The 25,514-nt window shown below is 48.9% G+C and overlaps 2 protein-coding genes across 5 annotated transcripts in view; one reads left to right on the top strand and one right to left on the bottom strand.

The window, feature by feature from the left end:
* The first annotated feature begins 7,835 nt into the window (after window positions 1–7,835).
* RAB5IF (RAB5 interacting factor) lies at window positions 7,836–14,568 on the top strand. Of its 2 annotated transcripts, XM_050807365.1 has the most exons (4): window positions 7,836–8,235; window positions 9,596–9,699; window positions 11,420–11,549; window positions 14,024–14,568. In XM_050807365.1, exons 1-4 carry the CDS (start codon window positions 8,122–8,124, stop codon window positions 14,063–14,065), a joined length of 390 nt encoding a protein of 129 aa, XP_050663322.1. In that variant the 5' UTR covers window positions 7,836–8,121; the 3' UTR covers window positions 14,066–14,568. The 2 variants fall into 2 exon arrangements, with proteins under 2 accessions (XP_050663322.1, XP_050663323.1); XM_050807366.1 differs by lacking the exon at window positions 11,420–11,549.
* SLA2 (Src like adaptor 2) overlaps window positions 14,280–25,514 on the bottom strand; it is a 37,507-nt gene continuing 26,272 nt past the window's right edge. For 2 of the 3 annotated variants that reach the window (XM_050807280.1, XM_050807279.1), the window contains 3 exons: window positions 17,224–17,373; window positions 16,312–16,444; window positions 14,280–14,503 (listed from right to left, as the gene is read on the bottom strand). In XM_050807280.1, the coding sequence (XP_050663237.1) occupies window positions 14,350–14,503; window positions 16,312–16,444; window positions 17,224–17,373 (437 nt within the window). In that variant the 3' untranslated portion in view covers window positions 14,280–14,349. Of the gene's footprint in view, window positions 15,997–16,311; window positions 16,445–17,223; window positions 17,374–25,514 lie in introns of all 3 variants that reach the window. The other variant, XM_050807281.1, reaches the window with a different exon arrangement.

Raw genomic sequence — 25,514 nt, 5'->3', positions numbered from 1 at the left:
CTTGCTTAGCACACAGCTGAGGGAAAAACAACCTGTAAAATAACTTACCCCATACCACACAGCTTGTAAGTGGCGGAATTGGGCCTAATTACACAGAGAAGTGATTCTCAGGCCTAAATATCCATCAAGATCATCAGGAAAGCTTATAAAGATGCATATTCCCAGACCTCACGCCCAGAGAGTCTGGGCAGGAATCTGCATTCCTCACTGATGCCACAGGAGATTCTGATGATCTTGCTCCACAGACCTTGATCATTGTCAGGACACTGACCTATCCCCAGGAAACTGCTGGGCTGGGAAAGTAGAAACTCTTTGTCTTTCAAAGTTACAAGATGAGAGGAAGAAGGGTCTCTGAACCATCTGCCATCTTGGCACTCAGGCGGCTATGGTAACTTGAAGGTTAAGTGTAGCCCTACCATTTTAATTACCAAAGTAATCCACACTCAATGTAGAGAAATTGCAAGTAAAGGTATAAAAAGAGAAGAGTTTAGTATAATGGTTAAAAGCCCAGCCAGGTTTTGGATGAAAACAAATGTGGCCAGACGCAGCGGCTTATACCTGTAATCCCATCACTTTGGAAAGACAGGCAGGTGGATCACCCAAGGTCAGGAGCTCAAGACCAGCCTGGCAAACGTGGCAAAACCCCGTCTCTACTAAAAATACAAAACTTAGCTGAGCATGGTGGCAGTTGCCTGTAGTCCCAGCTGCTCAGGAGGCTGAGGCGGGAGAATCGCTTGAACCCGGGAGGTGGAGGTTGCAGTGAGTCGAGACTGTCCCACTGCACTCCAGCCTGGGTGACAGAGTGATAACAAATGAATGTAAAACATTTAGTAAAGTGACTGGTAGCTAGTAAGGGTTCATTAAGTACTAGTATGACATTTATTGTAGGCCAAAAAAAAAAAAGGCCCGGATGCGATCTCAGACTCCATTCCAACAACAGGTGCTCTTTCCATGGCTGGTAGTTGCCCCCAGGATTTCTGATACCTGTGATCCATCAGTGCCTGTGAGGGGCCAGTCTTACCTCTCAGAACATACCTTCCTCTCCAAACCCCACTCCAAGCAGCTGGCAGTGCCCTCGGGCATTCAGCTGGGAGGAAACAGCCCTAAGGCTGAGCTCGTGTTCAACTAGTGCTAAAAAGCTACAAACTCACAAAGACAAAATTTGTCCTACTTCTAAATCTGTCTCTCCCACTTCCAAATCTGACCCTTCATCAAGTTATTTTCCATCTCAGACCACCCAAGATGTTTATTTTAACCAGATGGATTCGCTGAGATTCAGCCAGATTCCCCGCTTCCTAAGATAAGGAAACCCTTGTGTAAAAGCAAAAAGGGAACAAGTCTGAGTCCCAAAAATACCTTCTAGAGAAGGGCTTCCACTCTGCCTGCCAGCTTAGCTTTGTCTGATCCTAGAAAGGTAAGAGGAGGAACAGGGAGCAGGTTTCAGATGCCTGTTGAACTTCTAACTTCCCATATGACCTTGGGCTACACTGCAGGATTTGAGGACCTTTCTGACTAGAACTTTCTGTGACCTCTCCCAATCCCATGCAAACATAGTGGCTCTTGGAGTTACAGTCAGAGCTTCACAATGTAATACAAACATGACCTAGAGCGGGACGCAGTGTCTCATGCCTGTAATACCAGCACTTTGGGAGGCTGAGGTGGGTGGATCACTTGAGGTCAGGAGTTTGAGACCAGCCTGGCCAACATGATGAAACCCTGTCTCTACTAAAAATACAAAAATTAGCTGGGCGTAGTGGTGGGCACCTGTAATCCTAGCTACTTGGGAGGCTGAGGAGAATCCCTTGAACCTGGGAGGTGGAGGTGGCAGTGAGCCGAGATGGCACCACTGCACTCCAACCTGGGTGACAGAGCAAGACTCTGTCTCAAAAAAAAAAAGAAAAGAAAAGCAAACATGACATAAAAAGAAAAAAATACTGCCTAATGAGATGCTCAGTCATTACTAATCACTAGGGAAGTGCAAATCAAAACCACAATGAAAATACTACTTTGCACCTAGTAGGATGATTATTAACAACAGAAAAAGGCTAAGCGCAGTGGCTCGCGCCTGTAACCCAGGGAGGATTTTGGGTGGCCGAGGCAGGCGGATCATTAGGTCAGGAGTTCCAGACCAATCTGACCAACATGGCGAAACCCTGTCCCTACTAAAAATACAAAAATTAACCTAGCATAGTGGCGGACACCTGTAATCCCAACTACTTGGGAGGCTGAGGCAGAAGAATCACTTGAACCCAGGAGGCGGAGGTTGCAGTGAGCCAAGATTGCGCCATTGCCCTCCAGCCTGGGCGACAGAGCAAGACTCCTCAACAACAACAACAACAACAAAAATCATGTATCTCCGAACCCTTGTGCACTGCTGGTGGAAACGCGAAATGTTGCAGCTGCTGTGGAAAACAACAGTTCCTCAAAAAATTAAAAATGGAATTACAATATGATCTAGCAATTCCACTTCTGAGAATGTGCCCAAAATAACAAAGCAGGGACACGAACAGATATTTGTGCGCTCCAATCCATAGCAGCATTATTCAGAATAGTCAAAGTGTAAGCAACCCAAGTGTCTATCAGTGGGTAAAAGCAAAATGTGGTATGCACATACAACAGCTTTAAAAGGAAGGAAATTTTAACACATGCTACGGTATGGGTAAACCTGGAGGACATAATGCTAACTGAAACAAACCAGTCACAAAAGGACGAATACTGTACTCATATGAGATACCCATTAGAATAGTCAAATTCCTACAGAGAAAGTAGAATGGAACTGGTTTCCAGGGACTGGGGAAATGGGAGAATGAGGAGTTATTTTTAATGGGTACAGAGTTTCAATTTTATAAGATCACGAAGTTCTGAAAAATGGATGGTGGTGATGGCTGCAGAACAAAGTGAATGCACTTAATGCCACTGAACTATACACTTAAGTGTTGAAATGATAAACTTCGTTAGATATATTTTACTAAAATTTAAAAAACAATTTTTTTTTTTTTTTGACACTGAGTCTCTCTGTCACCCAGGCTTCAGTGCAGTGGGCTTAAGCGAGCCTCCCACCTCAGCCTTCAAATAGTTGGGACTACAGGCGTGTACCACCATGCCTGGCTAATTGTTTTTTTCTTTTCTTTTTTTTTTTTTTTTGTAGAAATGGGGTCTCTCTGTGTAGCCCAGGCTAGTCTTGAGCTCCTGGGTTCAAGTGATCCTCCTCTCTTGGCCTCCCAAACTGCTGGGATTACAGGCATGAACCACCATGCCAGGCCCTTAAAAATATTTTTAATTTGGCTGGGTGTGGTGGCTCACACCTGTAATCCCAGCACTTTGGAAGGCTGAGGCAGGCAGATTGCCTGAGCTCAGTAGTTCAAGACCACCCTGGGCAACACGGTGAAACCCCATGTCTACTAAAATACAAAAAATTAGGCAGGTGTGGTGGCACACACCTGTAATCCCATCTACTCTCGGAGGCTGAGGCATGAGAATCACTTGAACCTGGGAGGCAGAGGCTACAGTGAACTGAGATGGTGCCACTGCACTCCAGCCTGGGCAACAGAGTGAAACTCTGTCTCCAAAATAAATACATAAATAAATAATATGTTTAATTTAAAAAAGAATGGGCTGGGCATGGTGGCTCATGCCTGTAATCCCAGGACTTTGGGGGGCTCAGGCGGGTGGATCACCTGAGGTCAGGGGTTCAAGACCAGCCTGGCCAAACATGGTGAAACCCCGTCTCTACTAAAAATACAAAAAAAATTACCCAGACGTGGTGGTGGGCGCCTGTAATTCCAGCTACTCAGGAGGCTGAGTCAGGAGAATTGCTTGAACCTGGGAGGTGGAGGTTGCAGTGAGCCGAGATCATGCCACTGCACACCAGCTTGGGCAACAAGAATGAGACTCTTTCTCAAACAACAACAACAAAAAGAACTTTTGAATCCAGTTTTCTGCATCTTCAGTGCCCTCACCAACTCTCACCTAAATGACTTTAATAGACTTTTAACTAGTCCCCCATTCATTCTGATCCAGTCCTCCAAATAGCAGCAACCATGATCATTCTAAGATGCAAACCTGATGGCTTCCCCTACCCCTGGGATAAGAAGCAAGCTCTTCGGCATGATTTTCCCGTGCTTCCCCTCTGGTGGCTTCATTCCTTACCATTAGCCCACACGGTTTCATTTTCCTGAATGTTCTCTCCCACCTTTACCTCCCTCTTTTCCTTCTAATCTCTTCCTTCAGAGTTTAGCCTTCCCTAATCCCCCCAGATCAGGTTCCCCATTATATATCTTCACCAGGAGGAGACCTGGCAGAGTGAAAACTTACCTTTAGGCCAAGGGTTAGTCATTCTTCCTTCGTTCCGTGACAGATTCATTAGTTTGTCTTCTGAACTACATGCTAGCAGGGAGTCTGTAAAAGAGGTTTTGTAACAATGGTACACTTCCAAACAAGTCAGTTTGGAAGCTCTTGGCCCCCTGAAGTTTCCCTGAAAATCAGTAATATGAGGCAGATTGATTACCAGGAGAAAAGGCATACAATTTGATTTAACACGAATACACAGGAGTCTTCAGAATGAAGACCCAGCTCCCCAACTCCCCAGTAAGGTACAGAAGCCTCTTTTTTTTTTAGATGGAGTTTTGCTCTTGTTGCCCAAGTTGGAGTGCAATGGCATGATCTTGGCTCACTGCAACCTCCGTCTCCCAGGTTCAAGTGATTCTCCTGCCTCAGCCTCCTGAGTAGCTGGGATTACAGGTGCACCCCACCATGTTTGGCTAATTTTTTGTAAGTTTAGTAGAGATGGGGTTTCTCCATGTTGGTCAGGCTGGTCTCGAACTCCTAACCTCAGGTGATCCACCCGCCTCGGCCTCCCAAAGTGCTGGCATTACAGGTGTGAGCCACTGCACCCAGCCAGGTACAGAAGTTTCTGTACTATCTTGAGGTTACAGAAAGAATGGGGACTTGGATCCTGGTAGAACAGGTTATGGGAAGGGGGAGCACAGGAATTTTATTGAGGGACAACAAATGATTATTAGGAAGAATGGATGAGAAACAGAAGTTAAGTTGTAAACAGTTATCTTTGGAATTTAAATCATTTTTGGGGACAGTCACTACCTTGAAAAGGATCTGTTCAGGTGTGGTTACACTGTCTTATCTTCTGCAATAGAAAGTGATATAACAGGGAAAGGAACAAGAACTCTTCTCCTTGGTGGGTCAGTCATATCTTTATGTAGATAGGGGAAAAGTCTCTTCCAGCCCCCTGATCTCTAAAGGTTTTCAATTTCAGATATTCATTATGCTAGGCACAGTGGGTCATGCCTGTAATCCCAACACACTGGGAGGCTGAGATGGGAGGATTGCTTGAGCCCAGGAGTTCAAGACCAGCCTAGGCAACATAGTGAGACCCCGTCTCTACAGAAAATTAAAAAAAAAAAAGAAAGAAAAAGAAAAAACATGGCAGGGCGTGGTGGCTAATGCCTGTAATCCCAGCCCTTTGGGAGGCCAAGGCAGGCAGATCACTTGAGGTCAGGAATTTGAGACCAGCCTGGACAGGATGGCAAAACCCCATCTCTACTGAAAAATACAAAAATTAGCCAGGTGTGGTGGCACGCACCTGTAATCCCAGCTTCTGGGGAGACTGAGTCAATAGAACTTGTTGAACCTGGGAGGCGGAGGTTGCAGTGAGCTGAGATCATGCCACTGCACTCCAGCTTGGGCAACAGAGTGAGACTCTGTCTCAAAAAATAATAATAATAATCAAAATAAATAAATAAATAAACTTAGCCAGGCGTGGTGGCATGTGCCTGTGCCTGTGGCTCCAGCTACTTGGGAAGTTGAGATGGGAAGATCATTTGAGCCCAGGAGATCAAAGGTGCAGTGAGCCCTGATCATGCCACTGCATTTGAGCATGGGCAACGGAGCGAGACCCTGTCTCAGAAACTAAACTAAAATAGTCATTATATGAGGGAGCCATATTTTGGGGCAAAATATTTTGATTTCCTTCAACTGGCTAAGCTTTACCATTTCATATGGGAGGGAAACTGGATCAGAAAAGAGGCAGGGCTGAAAAGAACAAGACCCATGGGGAAACTTAGGACAAAAGGTGTGCACCCATACAATGTATACGGCCCTTCCACCAGTTCCAGACAGTAATGTGATCGCAGTATGTTTCACCTTGGGGGTCCAGCTCCACTTAATCTACTGAAACAATGTCAGGGTAGGCTTGGGGTGGAAAACAGCAGCTATGGTATTCTGGAAAAGCTCTCTAGGAGGTTCTTTTGTTTGTTTGGTTTTTGTTGTTTTTGAGACCAAGTCTTGCTCTGTTGCCAAGGCTGGAGTACAATGGCGTGATCTTGGCTCACTGCAACCTCCGCCTCCAAGGTTCAAACAATTCTCATGCCTCGAGCCTCCTGAGAAGCTGGGATTACGGGTCCCCACCACCACGCCTGGCTAGTTTTTTTGTTGTTGTTGTTTTTGTTTTTGTTTTTTTTTTTTGTATTTTTAGTACAGACGGGGTTTCAACCGTGTTGGCTAGGCTTGTCTCGAACTCCTGACCTGAAGTGATCCACCCACCTCGGCCTTCCAAGGTGCTGGGATTACAGGAGTGAGCCACTGCGCCTGGCCTCCCTACGAGGTTCTATTACTCACGAAAAGTGAAGAATTACAGCTGAATGTTGATAGGTATGCAAAAGATGCTCTGACCTCATTGATACTCTTTAAGCTTTAAAGTTTAACCGTTAAGAGCACAGATTTTGGAGTCAAGACACACCCAGGTCCAGATACATTACTTGCCTCTATAAATCCACTGTCCAGAGGCCGGGTGAGGTGGCTCATGCCTGTAATCCTAGCACTTTGGGAGTCCAAGATGGGCGGATTGCCTGAGCTCAGGAGTTCGAGACCAGCCGGGGCAACACGGTGAAACCCCCCTCTCTACTAAAATACAAAAAAAAATCAGTGGAGCGTGGTGGCGGGTGCCTATAATCCCAGCTACGTGGGACGCTGAGGCACGAGAATCGCTTGAACCTGGGAGGTGGAGGTTGCAGTGAGCAGAGACCGTGCCGTCTCAAAAAAAAAAAATCCACTGTCCAGAAGGGATGTGCCTTGGTCTCTGGACTTACCAACACAGTGCGCCTGGCACCACCTGGAGGGCTTGTTCAAACATCGGAAGGAGCCCCATCCCCAGGGGTTCTGAGTCAGTAGGTGTGGAATGGGGGCCGAGAACCTGCCACCCTATCCAGTTCCCAGGCGATGCGGCCGCTGCTGCTCTGGAAGCTCATTTTGTGAAGCACTGACGCAGCACATGGTGAGGACGCTGTATGTGAACACTCAGATATTCTGACACCTAACCCAATTCTTGTATTTGCCGCTCAGGAGTCCCCGGTTGAGTCCACCTTGCTATACGGCTTCAGAAACTCATTTCCTCTTTTGGGGTCTCAGGGCTCTCGTATGCCAAAAGAGTGTGCTGGGCAAGATGAGATGCTTAGTTATTACAGAAGAGTTAACATCTTGAACAAGGCCCTACAGAACTTGCAGGGTTAGGGGAGAAAATAAACCGGCTAAATCCTGCGGGGCAGCTTGGGGCTACCCTGGAGCAAGGTCTGGGCTCAGCCGGCGTGTAGGTCGCAAGGAAAGGTAGAGCCGCTCCTGCCCCACTCGCTGCTCGAGGGTCAGCTGTGGCCGACTGGGCGACGCTGACGTCCAGCCTCGGTGTTCCCTTACCTCCTCGGTCTCCACAGCGCCTCCTGGCGCCCATTTCAGCGTTCTACCAAGATTGTCCCTTCCCTCACACCTTACCGCGAGCCTGGCAGAGGCTGACGTCATTTCCGCCACGAGTAGCGCGCTTGCGCCAAGGCGATGGTTGCTCTTTCACTCGGACGGCTGCGCGACTGCCGATTGGCTGCGTCAGCACGTCGGCGGGAGGTCGCACGACACTGTGCCGCCCCTCCCTTCGCGGCGCCTGCTCAGTAGAGCCAGCGGAGCCGGGTAGGTTGGCCAGGTGAGAGGAACTGCAGCGCGCCGCAGGACCGGACCGCTGAGCCTGCAGCCGACCCGCGCCGTGACCCGCGACCCTAGACCCCGACTCCCTCTGGCTCAGCCCGCGCGCCCCAGGCCCGGCCCGGGCGGCGCGACGGGAGGATGAGCGGCGGGCGGCGGAAGGAGGAGCCGCCTCAGCCGCAGCTGGCCAACGGGGCCGTCAAAGTCTCCGTCTGGAGCAAGGTGCTGCGGAGCGACGCGGCCTGGGAGGACAAGGTACGGTGGAGCCCGAACAGGGCGCGGACGCGAGGAGCCGGCTGGGACTCGGGGAACGGGAAGACTGGCCTGGGCCTGCCCTCGCCCCCGTTCCGGCGCTATCGAGTAGGGCAGTGGGGCGGGTGGCCCAAGAGTATCAGAGCAAACTTGGCGGGCACTGGGCGGACAGCTGGGCTTGGAGCTCCCCGAAGGGTGGCCTAAGGCCGAAGCCCCGTAGTTATGCGGAATTGACGAGGAGCGGGGAGAGGCTTTGTCATCCGCGGGCAGGGCTTGTGCCTGAACGGGGAAAGGGAGCTGAATTCGATTCGGCCTCCGCCTTTTATGTGCAGTAGGGTTTTGAGTAAGTTACTTGTCTCTTTCGAATTAACTAGTACAAACTAACACTAATAGACTTCTACTGAGAATGCTTTCTACGTGCCAGGTGCTCTCCTTGCGGAATCTAAGTCAGAATAGCTCTGAAGTGAGGGTACGGTGGTGCGTTAAAGCCTTTTGCACATAGTGAGGCTCGCTAATCTTGAGCTGTTGTTGCCTGTTGAATGAAAAGGACTGAATACTTTGATAAGCATGAGTCAAGAGGGGAGACTGAGACCACCCACTGGGTGAGTGTGAGGTGTCGGGGTAGAGAAATGCCACCAAATACGTGTGAGAATTGGTTGGGACTTCAGGACGTTCTTACTCGTCCCATTCGGAGGATGCTTCGTAACTCTGCTCCATGATCTGGAAGGGGTGATCACAAACCGCTTGATTCCAGGTAGTTTGGAAAGAGTATTATATTTGCAGTCATTTCTTTGGTTTTCTGGGCTGCCGAAGTGGGATTTTCCTTCCTGAAGTTCCTGTAAGGGGGGATGGGAGGCACTTCCTGAAGGTGCCCTTGTTCTGCCCCCAGCCCTGCCCAACTCTTGCAAAACCTGCAGTCTCTAATCTGCTGTGTCATTTCTTTCTTTTCTTGTATAAGGACTGGTTTCTGGAATCTAGGGCAGATCAGAAACCTGAGTCGTCGTCTGTGTTCTTCCATGAAACTTAAATATGCTGGCACCTGCCTCCAGCATTTTTGCTTCTAGTCCATATGTGCGGCCAGTAGCACGATTACTATCACAATCATTTCATTACAGGTCATATTATATATGCAGCTCTAGAATTTTGATTTAGAGCATAGATTCTGGAAGTGATCGCTTAATGATGTCGAAATGTATCATTTCTATCACATTTTAAGTAAGGTGAAACAGGAAGCACATACCGTTGCCTTTGGGGGAAACAAATTTCCTGGATGTGTTTAGCAGAAAGGTTTAATATTCCCCCCTCTGGCTGTACTATGGCACCCATCCCCAGATAATTCTTGCATTTTCTGTCTTTTCTACAGGATGAATTTTTAGATGTGATCTACTGGTTCCGACAGATCATTGCTGTGGTCCTGGGTGTCATTTGGGGAGTTTTACCATTACGAGGTTTCTTGGGAATAGCAGGGTAAGTCTTGGGTATCTTACATTTTCATGGTATCATTTCTTTTTAAATAGAGGCTTTTTTTCCTGTTAGAGGAAAGGCCATTGCTGCTCTGGAGCTGTGTGTGTGTGATGAATAGAGCAAAGCAGCGGCCCTACAATGGCAGTCCTGGGTCTGGTGCACCACTCCTCAGGAGCATCTCAGGTCAGGCAGGTTACCTTCCTGCCTTCCTGAAGGCTGGGCCAGTCCATTCATTCATGGGTCTAAAGGGACCTCATGCAAGAGGCTATCACATTACTTGTTGGTGGCATGCCCTCTAGTTCTGCTGTGACCTTTGTTTCTGTGCAAGTTTGGGAAGTAGGAACTTCTGTATTTGACGACCATTTCCCTTGTGCCTGGCACTATGCTTAGTGCCAGGTGCTAAACCTTGGCTTTGGCAGAAGTTATTTCAGGTCCCTTCATTTTGTTTTTTTGAGATAGGGCCCCACTTTGTCGCCCAGGTGGGAGCACAGTGGCACCATCACGGCTGACTGCAGCCTTGACCTCCTGGATTCAAATGATTTTCCTGCCTCAGCCTCCTAAGTAACTGGAACTACAGGCGTGAGCCACAATACTTGGCTGATTTTTAAAAATTTTGTAGAGACAAGGTTTCTCTACATTGCCCAGGCTAGCCTTGAACTCTTGGGCTCAAGTGATCCTCCTTCCTCGGCCTCTCAAAGTGTTGGGATTACAGGCATGAGTCAAAATGTCTGGCATAGGTCCCTCTTTTTTTTTTTTTTTTTGAGACGGAGTCTTGCTTTGGTGCCCAGGCAGGAGTGCACTGGCATGATCTCGGCTCACTGCAACTTCCACCTCTCAGGTTCAAGCAATTCTCCTGCCTCAGACTCCCAAGTAGCTGGGACTACGGGTGCCCACCAACATGCCCGGCTTATTTTTTTGTATTTTTAGTAGAGACAGTTTCGCCATGTTGGCTGGGCTGGTCCTGAACTCCTGACCTCAGGTGATCCGCCTACTTTGGCCTCCCAAAGTGCTGGGATTACAGGCATGAGCCACCGTGCCTAGCTCATTGCTGTTCCTAGTCCCATAACTGATGGTGAGCTGAGGGCAGGAACAGTCATCTTCACATCTGCATCCTATAGCAGTAACAGACAGTGGATATCCAGAAATGGTCTCCCACTGGGAGTTGTACAGGGGGTATGCTGTTGCCTGCTCAACTAGGCTGTGAAGCAGCGGCTTCACGTGTGTTTCTCCCATAGCCTGCCTCTAGCTGGAGCTACCTGGAGGCCCATGTCAGGTTCTGTTTGGGACAGCTCAGCAGCCATTCTGTCTGTCTTCAAGGGGCTTTGGAGAACTATATAATACACATACACACACACACACACACACACACACACACAAAACATATACTTACATATGGAGTTTTGCTGTTGCCCAGGCTAGAGTGCAGTGGAATAATTTTGGCTCACTGCAACCTCTCCGCCTCTGGGTTCAAGCAGTTCTCCTGCCTCAGGCTCCTGAACAGCTGGGATTACAGGTGCCCACCACAATGCCCTGCTAGTTTTTGTATTTTTAGTAGAGACAGGGTTTCATCCTGTTGGCCAGGCTGTTCTCGAACTCCTGACCACAAGTGATCCACCTACCTCAGCCTCCCAAAGTGCTGGGATAACAGGCGTGAGCCACCACGCCCGGCCCCAAGTTCTGAGTCTTCTAGTTTATGTTTGGTACTTGTTCTCTCTTGCTCCAGATTCTGCCTGATCAATGCAGGAGTCCTGTACCTCTACTTCAGCAATTATCTACAGATTGATGAGGAAGAATATGGCGGCACGTGGGAGCTCACGAAAGAAGGGTTTATGACCTCTTTTGCCTTGTTCATGGTATGTGTAGCTGATAGTTTTATAACAGGTACTGTTCATTTCATGAGGTGTCACTTACAGGAGGGGACCCCACTGATTGAGTTACACTATGTGAACAGGGTGCTGTTTTTCTAAAGGCTTCTGAGGCTCAGGGCCATGGCCTGTGTTGAGCCACATCCTAGAAGATGTGGTCTGAAATACTGTACAGTCCCCTGTAATGTGTAAATCCAGGGCCCATCGTCAGCTTCTACATCTGATTCTCAACCCTGGCTACATATTAGAAACTAGGAGGGCCGAGCATGGTGGCTCAGGCCTGTAATCTCAGCATTTTGGGAGGCCAAGGCAGGCAGATCAACTAAGGTCAGGAGTTCAAAATCAGCCTGGCCAACATGGTGAAATCCCATCTCTACTAAAAATACAAAAAATTAGTTGGGCGTGGTGGTGGGCACCTGTAATCCCAGCTACTTGGGAGGCCGAGGCATGAGAATCTCTTGAACCTGGGAGGCAGAGGTTGCAGTGAGCTGAAATCATGCCATCACATTCCAGCCTGGGCAACAAGAGGGAAACTCCACCTCAAAAAAGAAACTAGGAAATATTTTTCATAATGGCTAAAAAGTACAAACAATCCAAATGACCATCACTTGATGAATGGATAGGATAATATATATCCATACAGTAGAATGTTATTTGGTCTTAAAAAGGAATGAAGTGGCCGGGCACGGTGGCTCACACCCGTAATCCCAGCACTTTGGGAGGCCGAAGCGGGCGGATCACAAGGTCAGGAGATCGAGACCATCGTGGCTAACAAGGTGAAACCCTGTCTCTACTAAAAAAATTAGCCGGGCTTGGTGGTGGGCGCCCATAGTCCCAGCTACTGGGGAGGCTGAGATGAGAATGGTATGAACCTGGGAGGCGGAGCTTGCAGTGAGCCAAGATTGCGCTACTGCACTCCAGCCTGGGAGACAGAGCAAGACTATCTCAAAAAAAAAAAAAAAAAAAAGAATGAAGTACCGATACATGCTGTATAACATGGATGAACCTTGAAACATTATGCTAAGTGGAAGAATCCAGATATAAAAGACCATATATTGTGTGATTCTATATGCAAAATCTCCCAGTGAGCAAATCCATTGAGGCAAAAAGTATATTAGTGCTTGCCAGTGGCTGGGAGGAGGGGAGGGAGAGTAGCTGATAAAGGAAACAGGCTCTTTTTGGAGTAATGTTTTGAAATCAGTGGTGATGTTTGCACACCTGTGCCCATATAGAAAACTTCTGAACTGTATACTATTATTTTTTTTGACACAGGGTCTCACCCTTTCACCCAGGCTGGAGTGCAGTGGCACAATCTTGGCTTACTGCAGACTCCGCCTACTGGGCTCAAGTGATCCTCCCACCTCAGTCTCCCCAGTAGTTGGGACTACAGGCGTGAGCCACCATGCCTGGATAGTTTTTGTATTTTTAGTAGAAATGGGGTTTCATCATGTTGGCCAGGCTGGTCTCAAACTCTGACCTCAAGTGATCCACCCGCTTCCGCCTCCCAAAGTACTGGGATTACAGGTGTGAGCCACCGCGCCCAGCCCATTTTTTTTTTGAGAGGGAGTCTCGCTCTGTCTCCCAGGCTGGAGTACGGTGGCCGGATCTCAGCTAGCTGCAAGCTCCGCCTCCCAGGTTTACGCCATTCTCCTGCCTCAGCCTCCCGAGTAGCTGGGACTACAGGCGCCCGCCACCTCGCCCGGCTAGTTTTTTGTATTTTTTTTAATAGAGACGGGGTTTCACCGTTTTAGCCAGGATGGTCTTGATCTGACCTCGTGATCCACCCGTCTCGGCCTCCCAAAGTGCTGGGATTACAGCACTATAGGAGGCTGAGGCAGGCAGACTGCTTGAGTCCAGGAGTTCAAGACCAGCCTGGGCAATATGGTGAAACGCATCTCTACAGGGGGAAATAAAAATAGCCAGGAGTGGTGGTGTGTACCTGTTGAGTCCCAGCAGGATTAAAAAAAAAAAACCTTATGTGTCCAGACTCTAATCCAAACCAATAAAATCTTCTGAGAGGTATTGCTGGGGCATCTATATGTTTTTTAAAGAACCAGGAGATTACAATGGGTAGACAAGGTTTGAGAATCCCTGCTTTGATATGCACCTGACAAATTATAATGGTATTTTCACACTGGTAGTTGCAGCACCTGCTAGCAGTGTAGTATGCTTTACTTGAATCATTTCCACCTCTGTACCTCAATTCCCTGGGCCTGGGGTTGCCATTTGGTAGGGGAGGAACTTATCAGGAGTTGCTTTGCAAGTGCAGGTGGGCAGTCCTGGGCTCTGTTAGTGACAGTGTGATTTCAGTGAAATTTTAACTTAGACTCCCCAAGCCGATTGTGCAATGGATAGTCCCGGGAGAGCCCTGTGTTCACATTCTCATCTGGCATTTTTGTTTTGTGGAATCAGGGCCTGTGTTAACCCAGGTGACCTATGAACAGTGCTTGTCTCCTCACTAGGTCATCTGGATCATCTTTTACACTGCCATTCATTATGACTGATGGTGTACAGCTCCCAACTGCTCCCTATCCAGTCCAAAGGACCCTCTTGATTACAGCACAGGAACTTGATCGTTGGGGAACCCCAGCCCCTTGGAACTTGGAAGACCCATGTTTCCTGGACCGCGAATCAGTGTGTTGGGCATCAGTGTTTTCTGCAAGGGTTGTGACCTGAAACTTTTTAAAAACCACCCACCTTTGGAGAAGCATTTCTGAATTTATCCGTCACCAACCATTTCTTCTTGGATACCGTCAAGTAACAGCTGTTTGCCAAGTGGAGCTGTCATTTAATTTGATGCACCTCTGGATTCAGATGAAACATTAAATTGTCTTCCTCGATTCTCCATCAGGTGTACAGTTTTTAAACTATCAGTGGCATTTAAAGTCTTCTGAAACAGCATGACTGTATGTATGTGGTCCATAGCACAGTACAGGCAGCATCTAATAACAGTTTCCATTGTAGAATGTTTTCAGATACTTGAATAAATCAAATCTTTAATTGAGAACCTGTTGATGATACCTGATAAAGCCTTTCCCACCCCACCTGTAGCTTGGGAACCCAGTAGGAACACTTGAGGTGGTACCTCCCACCCCATCCCTCGTTCTTCCTCTCCGTGCTCCCTTAGCAGATCCAGCAGACCTCTTTCTCTTTATGAGGGCAGCAGGGAAATTAAGCGCTGGATTTGGTGTAGGCTGTGGCCTCAGTCTTGGCATTGTGGAGAGAGGGCTTAGCACCTTCTGATGCCCCTGCCCAGCACTGAGGTGCCTGGCCTCACTGCAGTGTGCTAGACTTAAGAGGTGTTATTTTGTATTTGGCCACAAGATGGCAAGGCCAGTGTGCTAGGGAATGGTAAGCCACAAAATGAAATAGAGATCTGAAAGCTAGGCTGGGTACGGTCGCTTACACCTGTAATCCCAGCACTTTGAGAGGCCGAGGCGGGTGGATCACCTGAGGTCAGGAGTTCGAAACCAGCCTGGACAACATGGTGAAACCCCATCTCTATTAAAAATACAAAAAAATTAGCCAGGCATGGTGGTATGCACCTGTAATCCCAGCTATTCTGGAGGCTGAGGCAGGAGAATTGTTTGAATCCAGGAGACGGAGGTTGCAGTGAGCTGAGATCACGCCATTGCACTCCAGCCTGGGCAACAGAGCAAGACTCCGTTTCAGAAAAAAAGAGCTGGGGCTGTTGTCCTCAATGGGGGATATTTGAGGACTTAGACTGTCAGAAGTCTTTCTCATTGCTCTGGAGATCATGTAGAGGCTGGAGCACCTATGATCTGCTGCTACGGTAAGACATCATCTCCTCAGTTTTCCTTTCCCTTCTAGGCCACAGTCCTTTCTTCTGAGGTACGGTGGTGGTCTCAACGAGACTTGTCAATTTCCCGAAAATGATTTTCTCACAGAAGCTAGGGGTTGTTTCTACCTTGTGGGCGGGGCCTGGTTAACGGGGGATGTAGAACGGGGCTCAGCAGGCAGGGCATCCAGATGGTACTGGAAACAAACTCAAGAACTGACTAGGTCAGACCCGCAGGAGGCTTACTCTCTTTTTGGAACCCTGGCCCTGGTCCCAACTTCTCTGCATTTGGACTAGAGGTCGCAGGTGGGGTCATGGCACTGGGAGGAGGTAGGTGACGACTTAGGGCCAAGAGAGGAAAGAGCAAGGGTACAGGTGGGACCTTCGATGCACCTCTGTGTCCCAGCCCTCCCTCACTGAGTGCACAGCCTTGCCTCTGGGGTGCTCAGGTGGCTGGGCTGAATTGGGGTTCTAGGTGTGCAATCTTGGTTTCCCTTTCGGCCTCTCTTTTGGGCCTAGGCATCATCCAAAGAGACAGCCTCCTCATTCAGGCTGATGTAGGAGCTGAGGGACTCCCGGAGACCCTCACTGAGAAGAGACTCCTCCCCTGTGGGAACTTCAGAAAACAGGAGGGAGCTGTGGACAAAGGAAGAGAATTGGGTCAAGGAGCCTATTCCTCCTCCCTGCACTCACTACACACAAAAATGCACTGTTCTCAAAACCCCTCACTCCTGATGAGGACCTCATGGGGCTCCCCTGTTCCCTATCAGATCAGCTTCCCAGCCCCACCTGCCGAGCCTGGGCTGTGCTCCAGGAGTTGAGTCAGTGTGCCCTGGCTCCAGCTGCCAGGTGTCCCTGAGTGTGACAGGTACATTCGGGTTGTGGTTCCCAGGGGTGGGTCCTTCTAACTCTTGGTCTTGCTTTCATGTTTCCAGGAGTCCCCGACTTTACCTGTCCAGCTCTTTCCAGTTGAGTGGTGTCCTCTGTACAGTCACAGGTAGGGGTATATCCTTGCTAGGGAGCGGGCCAGCCCTCTGCAGGACACAGGGCTCCTTGAGGAGGCAGCAGATGTCATCCGCCAGCTCTGAGGAAGAGACCTCCATCCCTGACATGGCCGACTCCACCCTACTTCTCTCCAACAGCCCTCATCCTGACAGCCCCCCACACTTGGCAGGAGGGGGCATGGTTACAAAAGAGTGACAGGACATGAGCCCCAAGCTGTTGGTTTCATGGAGACAGATGCAGTCAAAGGTCTTTCTGGGCTAACTTTTGGGAGATAATCACTGTATGATTTAGGGTGAGTTCATGGACCTCCTGAGCTCAAGTTTCTGGTTAGGAAATTGCTTTGGGAAGAAGAAAGCTAAGGACTGCTCAGTCTACTTCTACTGTCTACTCCTGCATGGAGTGACCTGCAGAAAACCCCTGAGTTTTCTGAGAGTGCTCTTCCCTCTCTGCGCCCTGACGCTGTGCCCAGTGACTGCATCTTCCAGTGTCTGTTGGAGGACCGGCATCAGGAAGTACTAAGGAGAGTCAGGATTGAATCCCACACAGCAGCAGCTCTGGGTCCGGTTCCTGTGGAGAGAACTCCACCTGCTGCCAGGGGCTTTGAATCAGAACCAGGGTGGTAGGCAAGGTACTGACCAGAGCCTACACAGGAGGTATGTGGCTTTTCTGCTAGGGCACGAGGTGAAGACAAGGCTTCCAGCCTGCATTTCTTGGCATGGGGACTGGTGTGAAAATAGGGGACGCCTCTCTTCTGTCTGTCTGAATACTCCATAGCAGGTAAAATATCCGAAGACACCACTGCCTGCTCCTCCCTGCAGACTATCCCAGCCTACTCCTGGGGGCAGGGAAAGGCCATACCAGAGTAATGGTCCACCAGGGCCTGGAGTGAGGGGAAGGTGAGGCGCGGTGAGATGTACAGCCAGCCATTGTCAAGGCGCTGGATCCTGTAGTGTCTGATTCGGTCCCAGGATGCAGGGCGGCTGAGACGGACTGACAGGGAGTAAGAGCCTGAGGAGAAAAGGGTCCAGGGGTGGCGCTGAGGCCCTGCTGGGACTCAGCCCCACCCAGGTTGGGAAACGAAGATAGGCAACATGGCCATGGGGCCCCGGCAGAAGGGAAGTGTCTTGGGCAGAAGCAAGACAAAGACTTGCTCTCTTGGTCATCAATAACATGTTCATAATAGATGGGGGTCTTGTGAGGGTGAAATCAAATCACACACAGAGCCCTCAGTACAGGGTCTGGCACCGTGTGAATGAACATTCAGCGTTGGCTGTTCTTACAAAGACTCAGGTGGCAGATGTGTTAGGATGCAAAAACACTGTCAAGAAGATGCTGGCAAGGAAGTGGAGAAGTAGGACCTCCCACCCTGCTGGTGGAAGAGAAATTAGTACAACCCACCTTGGAAATAGTTTGGCATTAACTAGATGAGCTGAACATGCACGTACCTTACAACCCAGCAGTTCTACCCAGGCACATTACCTCAGAAGCACACAGGCAAGAATATGCACAGCAGCATTGTTTGTAAAAGTCAAAAACGGGCCAGGTGTGGTGGCTCACGCCTGTAATCCCAGCACTTAGGGAGGCCGAGGCGGGTGGATCACAAGGTCAGGAGATTGAGACCATCCTGGCTAACACGGTGAAACCCCATCTCTATGAAAAATACAAAAAATTAGCCGGGCGTGGTGGTGGGTGCCTGTAGTCCCAGCTACTTGGGAGGATGAAGCAGGAGAATGGCATGAACCCAGGAGGCAGAGCTTGCAGCAAGCTGAGATCGCACCACTGCACTCCAGCCTGGTTGACAGAGGGAGACTCTGTCTCAACAACAAAGTCAAAAACTGCAAACAACCCATTTATGCTCAAGAGTAGAACTGTGGATTATAGAGTGTAGTACTATACAACAGTTAAAATTAATAACTGCTACATATATAGGCATAAGGAAATCTTGGAAATAAGCAGAAAAACATTACAGAGCATACATTCAGCCCGATTCTATTTAAAGTTCAAAGACAGCCAACTGACATTATATGTTACACAGGCACACATGGCAAAGCTCTGAAGAAAAGCAACTGATTAACACAGTGAAGCATGAGAGGGGGCTACGAAGGGCTTGTTAGGTAATTTCAGCTGGCAAGTAGGCACATGGATGTCAGTTTTATTCCTGCTCCTCAACCTATATGTATATATTACATATACTGATGCATGTGACAGAGTTTTGCCAGTTTTGCATGTTTCATTTTTTCATTTTTTATTTTTTTGTGTGTGGAGACAAGAGTCTCCTTCTGTCGCCCAGGCTGGAGTGCAGTGGCGCAATCTTGGCTCACTGCAACCTCTGCCTCCCAGGTTGAAGCGATTCTCCTGCCTCAGCCTCCCGAGTAGCTGGGACTACAGGCGCCCGCCACCATGCCCGGCTAATTTTTTATATTTTTAGTAGTGACGGGGTTTCACCATATTTGCCAGGCTGGTCTGGAACTCCTGACCTTGTGATCCGCCTGCCTCGAGATTACAGGTGTGAGCCACTGCGCCCAGCCAGATTTTAATTTATTTTTAGAGCCATGCTCCCGCTCTCTTGCCCGGATGGCGTGCAGTGGCATGATGACAGCTCCCAGGCTCAAACAATCCAACTGCCTCAGCCTCCTAAGTAGCTGGGATTACAGGCGTGAGCCACCGTGCCTGGCCATAGAAGCACATTTAAAATACTGAAACAGGCTGGGCACGGTGGCTCACCCCAGTAATCTCAGTTCAAGACCAGCCTGGCCAACGTGGTGAACCCCATCTCTACTAAAATACCAAAGATAGCTGGGTGTGGTGGTACACACCTGTAGTCCCAGCTACTCGGAAGGCTGAGGCAGGAGAATCACTTGAACCCAGGAGGTGGAGGTTGCAGTGAGTTGAGATTGTGCCACTGCACTCCAGCCTTGGCAACAGAGCAAGACTCCATCTCAAATAAATAAATAAATAAACAAACCAACCAAGGCCAGTGACAGGCACGGTGGCTCATGCTTGTAATCCCAACACTTTGGGAGGTCGAGGTGGGCAGATCACCTGAGGTCAGGAGTTTGAGAATAGCCATGGTCAACATGGTGAAACCGTGTCTCTACTAAAAATACAAAAAGAAAAAATTAGCCAGGTGTGGTGGTGTGCACCTGTAGTCCCAGTTACTTGGGAGGCTGAGGCAGGAGAATTGCTTGAACCCGGGAGACAGAGGTTGTAGTGAGCCGAGATCGCACCACTGCACTTCAGCCTGGGCAACACAGCAAGACTCCCTCTCAATTAAAAAAAAAAAAAAAGGCCGGGCGCGGTGGCTCATGCCTGTAATCCCAGCACTTTGGGAGGCTGAAGTGGGCGGATCACAAGGTCAGGAGATCGAGACCATCCTGGCTAACACGGTGAAACCCTGTCTCCACTAAAAATTCAAAAAATTAGCCGGGCGTGGTGGTGGGCGCCTGTAGTCCCAGCTGCTGGGAGGTTGAGGCAGGAGAATGGCGTGAACCCAGGAGGCGGAGCTTGCAGTGAGCCAGGATCATGCCACTGCACTCCAGCCTGGGTGAGAGAGCAAGACTCTGTCTCTAAATAAATAAATAAATAAAAATAATAAAATAAATAAAATAAAAACAAGGCCAGGCAGGCAGAGTGGCTCAAGCCTGTAGTCCCAGCTACTCAGAAGGCTGAGGCAGGGGGATCATTGAGCCCGGGTGGCAAAGGTCGCAGTGAGCCAAGATTGTGTCATCCAGTCTGGATGACAGAGTGAGACCCTGTCTCAAAAAAAAAAAAAAAAAAGGCCCAGCACTTTGGGAGGTCGAGACAGGAGGATCACGAGGTCAGGAGATCGAGACCATCCTGGCTAACACAGTGAAACCCCGTCTCTACTAAAATATACAAAAAAAACTAGCCGGGCGAGGTGGTGGGCGCCTGTAGTCCCAGCTACTCGGGAGGCTGAGGCAGGAGAATGGCGCAAACCCAGGGGGCGGAGCTTGCAGTGAGCTGAGATCCGGCCACTGCACTCCAGCCCGGGCGACAGAGCGAGACTCTGTCTCAGAAAAAAAAAATAATAATAAAATAAAAATTAAAAATTAAAGGCTAAATGTAAAAAGATGGAAAAAAATATTCAGACAACCATAAGTAAGCTAGAATGGCTTATTAATGGGAGAATATTAGTGGGATATTAATATCAGACAGTAGAATTCAAAAACGAGAGTATTACCAGCAATAAAGGTACACATCAAGAAGACAAAAAGTCCTTAATTACACAGTTTCAAAATAAATGAAACCTAACAATTGCCTAGAGAAATAGACATCCATGAATGGAGATTTTAATCCTCTTCAGTAATAAGACAAAAACAATAGGGATATAGAAGACTTGAATAATGCAATCAACCAATTTGATTTGACATAAAACATGGCACCCAGAGACAGCAATACATATTTTCTTTCAAGCACACCTGGACTACTCTAGATGGATTAGTCTGGGTGGTAACAGAATTTTGGTTTTTGAGGTGGAGTCTCACTCTGGTGCCCAGGCTGGAGTGCAGTGGCGTGATCTCAGCTCACCACAACCTCCGCCTCCTGGGTTCAAGCAATTCTCCTGCCTCAGCCTCCCAAGTAACTGGGACTACAGGCGCATGCCACCATGCCCGACTTTTTTTTTCAGTAGAGACGAGGTTTCACTATGTTGGCCAGGTTGGCCTCGAACTCCTGACCTCGTGATCCGCCCACCTCAGCCTCTCAAAGTGCTGGGATTACAGCCGTGAGCCACCGCACCCGACCAACAATTTAAAAGGATTGAAATCATTAAAAGTATGTTGTCTGGCCACAATTGAATTAAATTAGAAATTAATAATGAAAATGTATCTAGGCTGGGCGTGGGGCTCAAGCCTGTAATTCCAGCACTTTGGGAGGCTGAGGCAGGTGGATCACCTGAGGTCAGGAGTTCAAGACCAGCCTGACCAACAAGGTAAAACCCCGTCTCTACTAAAAATATAAAATTAACTGGGTATGGTGGCACATGCCTGTAAATCCCAGCTACTTGGGAAACTGAGGAAGGAGAATTGCTTGAACCTGGGAGGCGGAGGTTGCAGTGAGCCAAGATCATGCCACTGCACTCCAGTCTGGGAGACAGAGCGAGATTCCACCTCAATAAAAAATAAATAAAAACAAGGCTGGGCGTGGTGGCTCATGCCTGTAATCCGAGTACTTTGGGAGGCTGAGGTGGGCAAATCACAAGGTCAGGAGTTCAAGACCAGCCTGGCTAACATGGTGAAACCCCGTCTCTACTAAAAATACAAAAATTAGCTGGGCATGGTGGTGGGCACCTGTAATCCCAGCTACTCAGGAAGCTGAGGCAGAAGAATCATTTGAACCTGGGAGGCAGAAGTTGCAGAGAGCCAAGATCTCGCCACTGCACTCCAGCTTGGGCAACAGAGCGAGACTCCATCTCAAAAAAAATAAATAAAATAAAGAAGATACAGAAGAATATAATTTGAGAGACCTTTGAAAAGTATGGCAAGATTAAAACCATAGAAGTTATGGAAGACAGGCAGAGTGGAAAAAAGGATTTGCTTTTGTAACTTTTGATAATCAAGATACAGTTGATAGAACTGTTCAGAAATATCACTTTTTTTTTTTTTTTTTTTTTTTTTTTGAGACAGAGTCTCGGACTGTTGCCCAAGCTGGAGTGCAGTGGCGAGATCTTGGCTGTCTGCAACTTCTGCCTCCCAGGTTCAAATGATTCTCCTGCCTCAGCCTCCTGAGTAGCTGGGATTACAGGCGCGTACCACCACGCCCAGCTAATTTTTGCATTTTTAGTAGAGACGGGGTTTCACTGTGTTGGTCAGGCTGGTCTCGAACTCCTGACCTCATGATCCGCCTGCCTAGGCCTCCCAAAATGCTGGGATTACAGTGCCATGTTTTATGTCAAATCAAATTGGTTGATTGCATTATTCAAGTCTTCTATATCCCTATTGTTTGAGCCACTGCACCCAGCCAGAAATACTACACTGTTAATTGGCATAATTGTGAAGTGAAAAAGGTCCTTACTAAACAAGAGATGTAGTCTGCTGTATGGCAAAGTGGTCATGGAGGTAGATCTGGCAATTTTATAGGTTACAGAAGAAACTTTGGAGGTGGTAGAGGTGATTTTAACTGTGGTGGAAACTTTGGTGGAAGAGAAGGCTGTGGTGGTGGAGGTGGTGGCAGAAAGGTAGTTATGGAGGAGGTGATGGGGTGGAGGTGGCAGCAGCAGAGGTAGTTAATGGAGGAGGTGATGGGGTGGAGGTGGCGGCAGGGGTAGTTATGGAGGAGGTGATGGGGTGGAGGTGGTGGCAGAGGTAGTTATTGAGGAGGTGATGGGGTGGAGGTGGTGGCGGCAGAGGTAGTTATGGAGGAGGTGATGGGGTGGAGGTGGCAGCAGCAGAGGTAGTTATGGAGGAGATGATGGGGTGGAGGTGGTGGCGGCAGAGGTAGTTATGGAGGAGGTGATGGGGTGGAGGTGGCGGCAGCAGAGGTAGTTATGGAGGAGGTGATGGGGTGGAGGTGGCGGCAGAGGTAGTTATGGAGGAGGTGATGGGGTGGAGGTGGCGGCAGAGGTAGTTATGGAGGAGGTGATGGGGTGGAGGTGGCGGCAGAGGTAGTTATGGAGGAGGTGATGGGGTGGAGGTGGCGGCAGCAGAGGTAGTTATGGAGGAGGTGATGGGGTGGAGGTGGCGGCAGCAGAGGTAGTTATGGAGGAGGTGATGGGGTGGAGGTGGCAGCAGAGGTAGTTATGGAGGAGGTGATGGGGTGGAGGTGGCGGCAGCAGAGGTAGTTATGGAGGAGGTGATGGGCTGGAGGTGGCGGCAGCAGAGGTAGTTATGGAGGAGATGATGGGGTGGAGGTGGCAGCAGAGGTAGTTATGGAGGAGGTGATGGGGTGGAGGTGGCAGCAGTAGAGGTAGTTATGGAGGAGGTGATGGGGTGGAGGTGGCAGCAGCAGAGGTAGTTATGGAGCAGGTGATGGGTGGGAGGTGGTGGCAGCAGAGGTAGTTATGGAGGAGGTGATGGGGTGGAGGTGGCGGCAGCAGAGGTAGTTATGGAGGAGGTGATAGTGGTATCAATGATGGTGAGCCTGCTTATAGCAGCAGAGGGGACTATGGTGATGGTGGAGCAAGATATGAAAACCAAGGTGGTGGATATGGTGGCGGTGGCAGAGAATATGATGGTTAAAATGAAGGAGGAAATTTTGGCACTGGTAACTATGGTGGTGGTGGTAACTATGATTTCAGCAATTATAGTGGACAACAGCAATCAAATTATGGACCTATGAAAGGGGGTAGTTTTGGTGGAAGAAGCTCAGGCAGTCCCTATGGTGGTACTTACGGATTGGTGGTGGAAGTGGTAAATATAGTAGCAGAAGGTTCTAAAAACAGCAGAAAAAGGCTATAGATCTCGGCTCACTGCAACCTCCTGGGTTCAAGGGATTCTCCTGCCTCAGCCTCCCAAGTAGCTGGGACTACAGGGATGCGCCACCACGCCCAGCTAATTTTTAGTAGAGATGGGGTTTCAACATGTTGGCCAGGATGTTCTCGATCTCTTGACCTCATGATCCACCCACCTCGGCCTCCCAAAATGTTGGGATTACAGGCGTGAGCCACTGCAGCTGGCCATTTTTTTGTATTTTTAGTAGAGTTGGGGTTTCACCATGTTGGCCAGGCTGGTCTCCAACTCCTGACCTCAGGTAATCCACCCGTCTTGGCCTCCCAAAGTGCTGGGATTACAGGCCTGAGCCATCACGCCCAGCCAGGGCTACAGTTCTTAGCAGGAGAGAGAGAGCAAGGAGTTGTCAGGAAAGCTGCAGGTTACTTGGAGACAGTAGTTCCAAATGCGTTAGAGGAACTTTAAAAATCCGCCACAGAAGGAACGATGGTCCATCATCAGAAAAGTTACTGCAGCTTCAATAGGAAACCCTTCTTGTGCAGGACTGTCAGAGCCGCAGTTTGCAAAAAGTGCAGCAATTGATTAATATAATATAGTGTTGTAGCCTTTTCTTTACATCAGGTATATTGCCCTGTAAATTGTGGTAGTGGTACCAGGAATAAAAATTAAGGAATTTTTAACTTTTCAAATTAAGAAAAAGATAACATGATGACCAAATTGGCTTTTTCCCAGGAATGCAGAGTTGACTTAAAAACTGAACATCACAGCCGGGCGCGGTGGCGCACTCCTGTAATCCCAGCACTTTGGGAGGCTGAGGCAGGTGGATCACGAGGTCAGGAGTTTGAGACCAGCCTGGCCAAGATGGTGAAACCCCATCTCTACTAAAAATACAAAAATTAGCCGGGCATGGTGGCGGACACCTGTAATCACAGCTACTTGGGAGGCTGAGGCAGGAGAATCGCTTGAACCCGGGAGGCAGAGGTTGCAGTGAGCCGTGATTGCGCCACTGCACTCCAGCCTGGGTGACAGAGCAGGACTCCATCTCAAAAAAAAGAAAAAGAAAAAAAAAAAGCCCACAAAAAACAAAAACTGAACATCACTTGCTTAACAATAAGGATAAATGTAAAATTAAAATTTATTTACAAAATAAGAACTGAACATTGGCCAGGGACAATGGCTAATGCCTGTAATCTAAGAACTTTGGGAGGCTGAGGTGGGAGAATCACTTAAGGCCAGCCAGGAATTTGAGACGAGTCTGGGTAACATGGTGAGAGTCTGTCTTTGCAAAAAATTTGAAAATTAGTCAGGCATGGTGGTGCGTGCCTGTGGTCCCAGCTACCCCAGAGGCTGAGGCAGGAGAATTGTTTGAGCCTGTGACATTGAGGCTGCAGTGAGCCATGACTGTGCCACTACACTCCAGCCTAGCCAACAAAGCAAGACCCTGGCTCAATCAATCAATAACTGAACATTGGCCGGTGCGGTGGCTCACACCTGTAATCCCAGCACTTTGGGAGGCCGAGGCAGGCGGATCACCTGAGGCCAGGAGTTCAAGACCAGCCTGGCCAACATGGTGAAACCCCATCTCTACAAAAATAGAAAAATTAGCCGGGCATAATGGTGGGCGCCTGTAATCTCAGGTACTCCAGAGGCTGAGGCAGGAGCATTGTTTGAACCCAGGAGGCAGAGGTTGCAGTGAGCCAAGATCGGGCCACGGCACTCCAGCCTGGGTGACAGAGTGACATT

This window comes from Macaca thibetana, chromosome 10 (genome assembly GCF_024542745.1).
Source record: "Macaca thibetana thibetana isolate TM-01 chromosome 10, ASM2454274v1, whole genome shotgun sequence".
In the NCBI taxonomy this organism is placed as follows: domain Eukaryota; kingdom Metazoa; phylum Chordata; class Mammalia; order Primates; family Cercopithecidae; genus Macaca; species Macaca thibetana.
Note: the sequence above shows the minus strand (reverse complement) of the source record. Positions and strands in the feature narration are given on the sequence as shown.

What these genes read in the sequence shown, in the direction of transcription:
- RAB5IF (XM_050807366.1), top strand. Translation starts at nt 8,122, where the DNA reads ATGAGCGGCGGGCGGCGGAAGGAGGAGCCGCCTCAGCCGCAGCTGGCC. An exon ending in ACGCGGCCTGGGAGGACAAG is followed by an intron (nt 8,236 to 9,595) that starts GTACGGTGGAGC and finishes TCTTTTCTACAG; the next exon opens with GATGAATTTTTAGATGTGAT. An exon ending in GGTTTCTTGGGAATAGCAGG is followed by an intron (nt 9,700 to 14,023) that starts GTAAGTCTTGGG and finishes TCTCCTCACTAG; the next exon opens with GTCATCTGGATCATCTTTTA.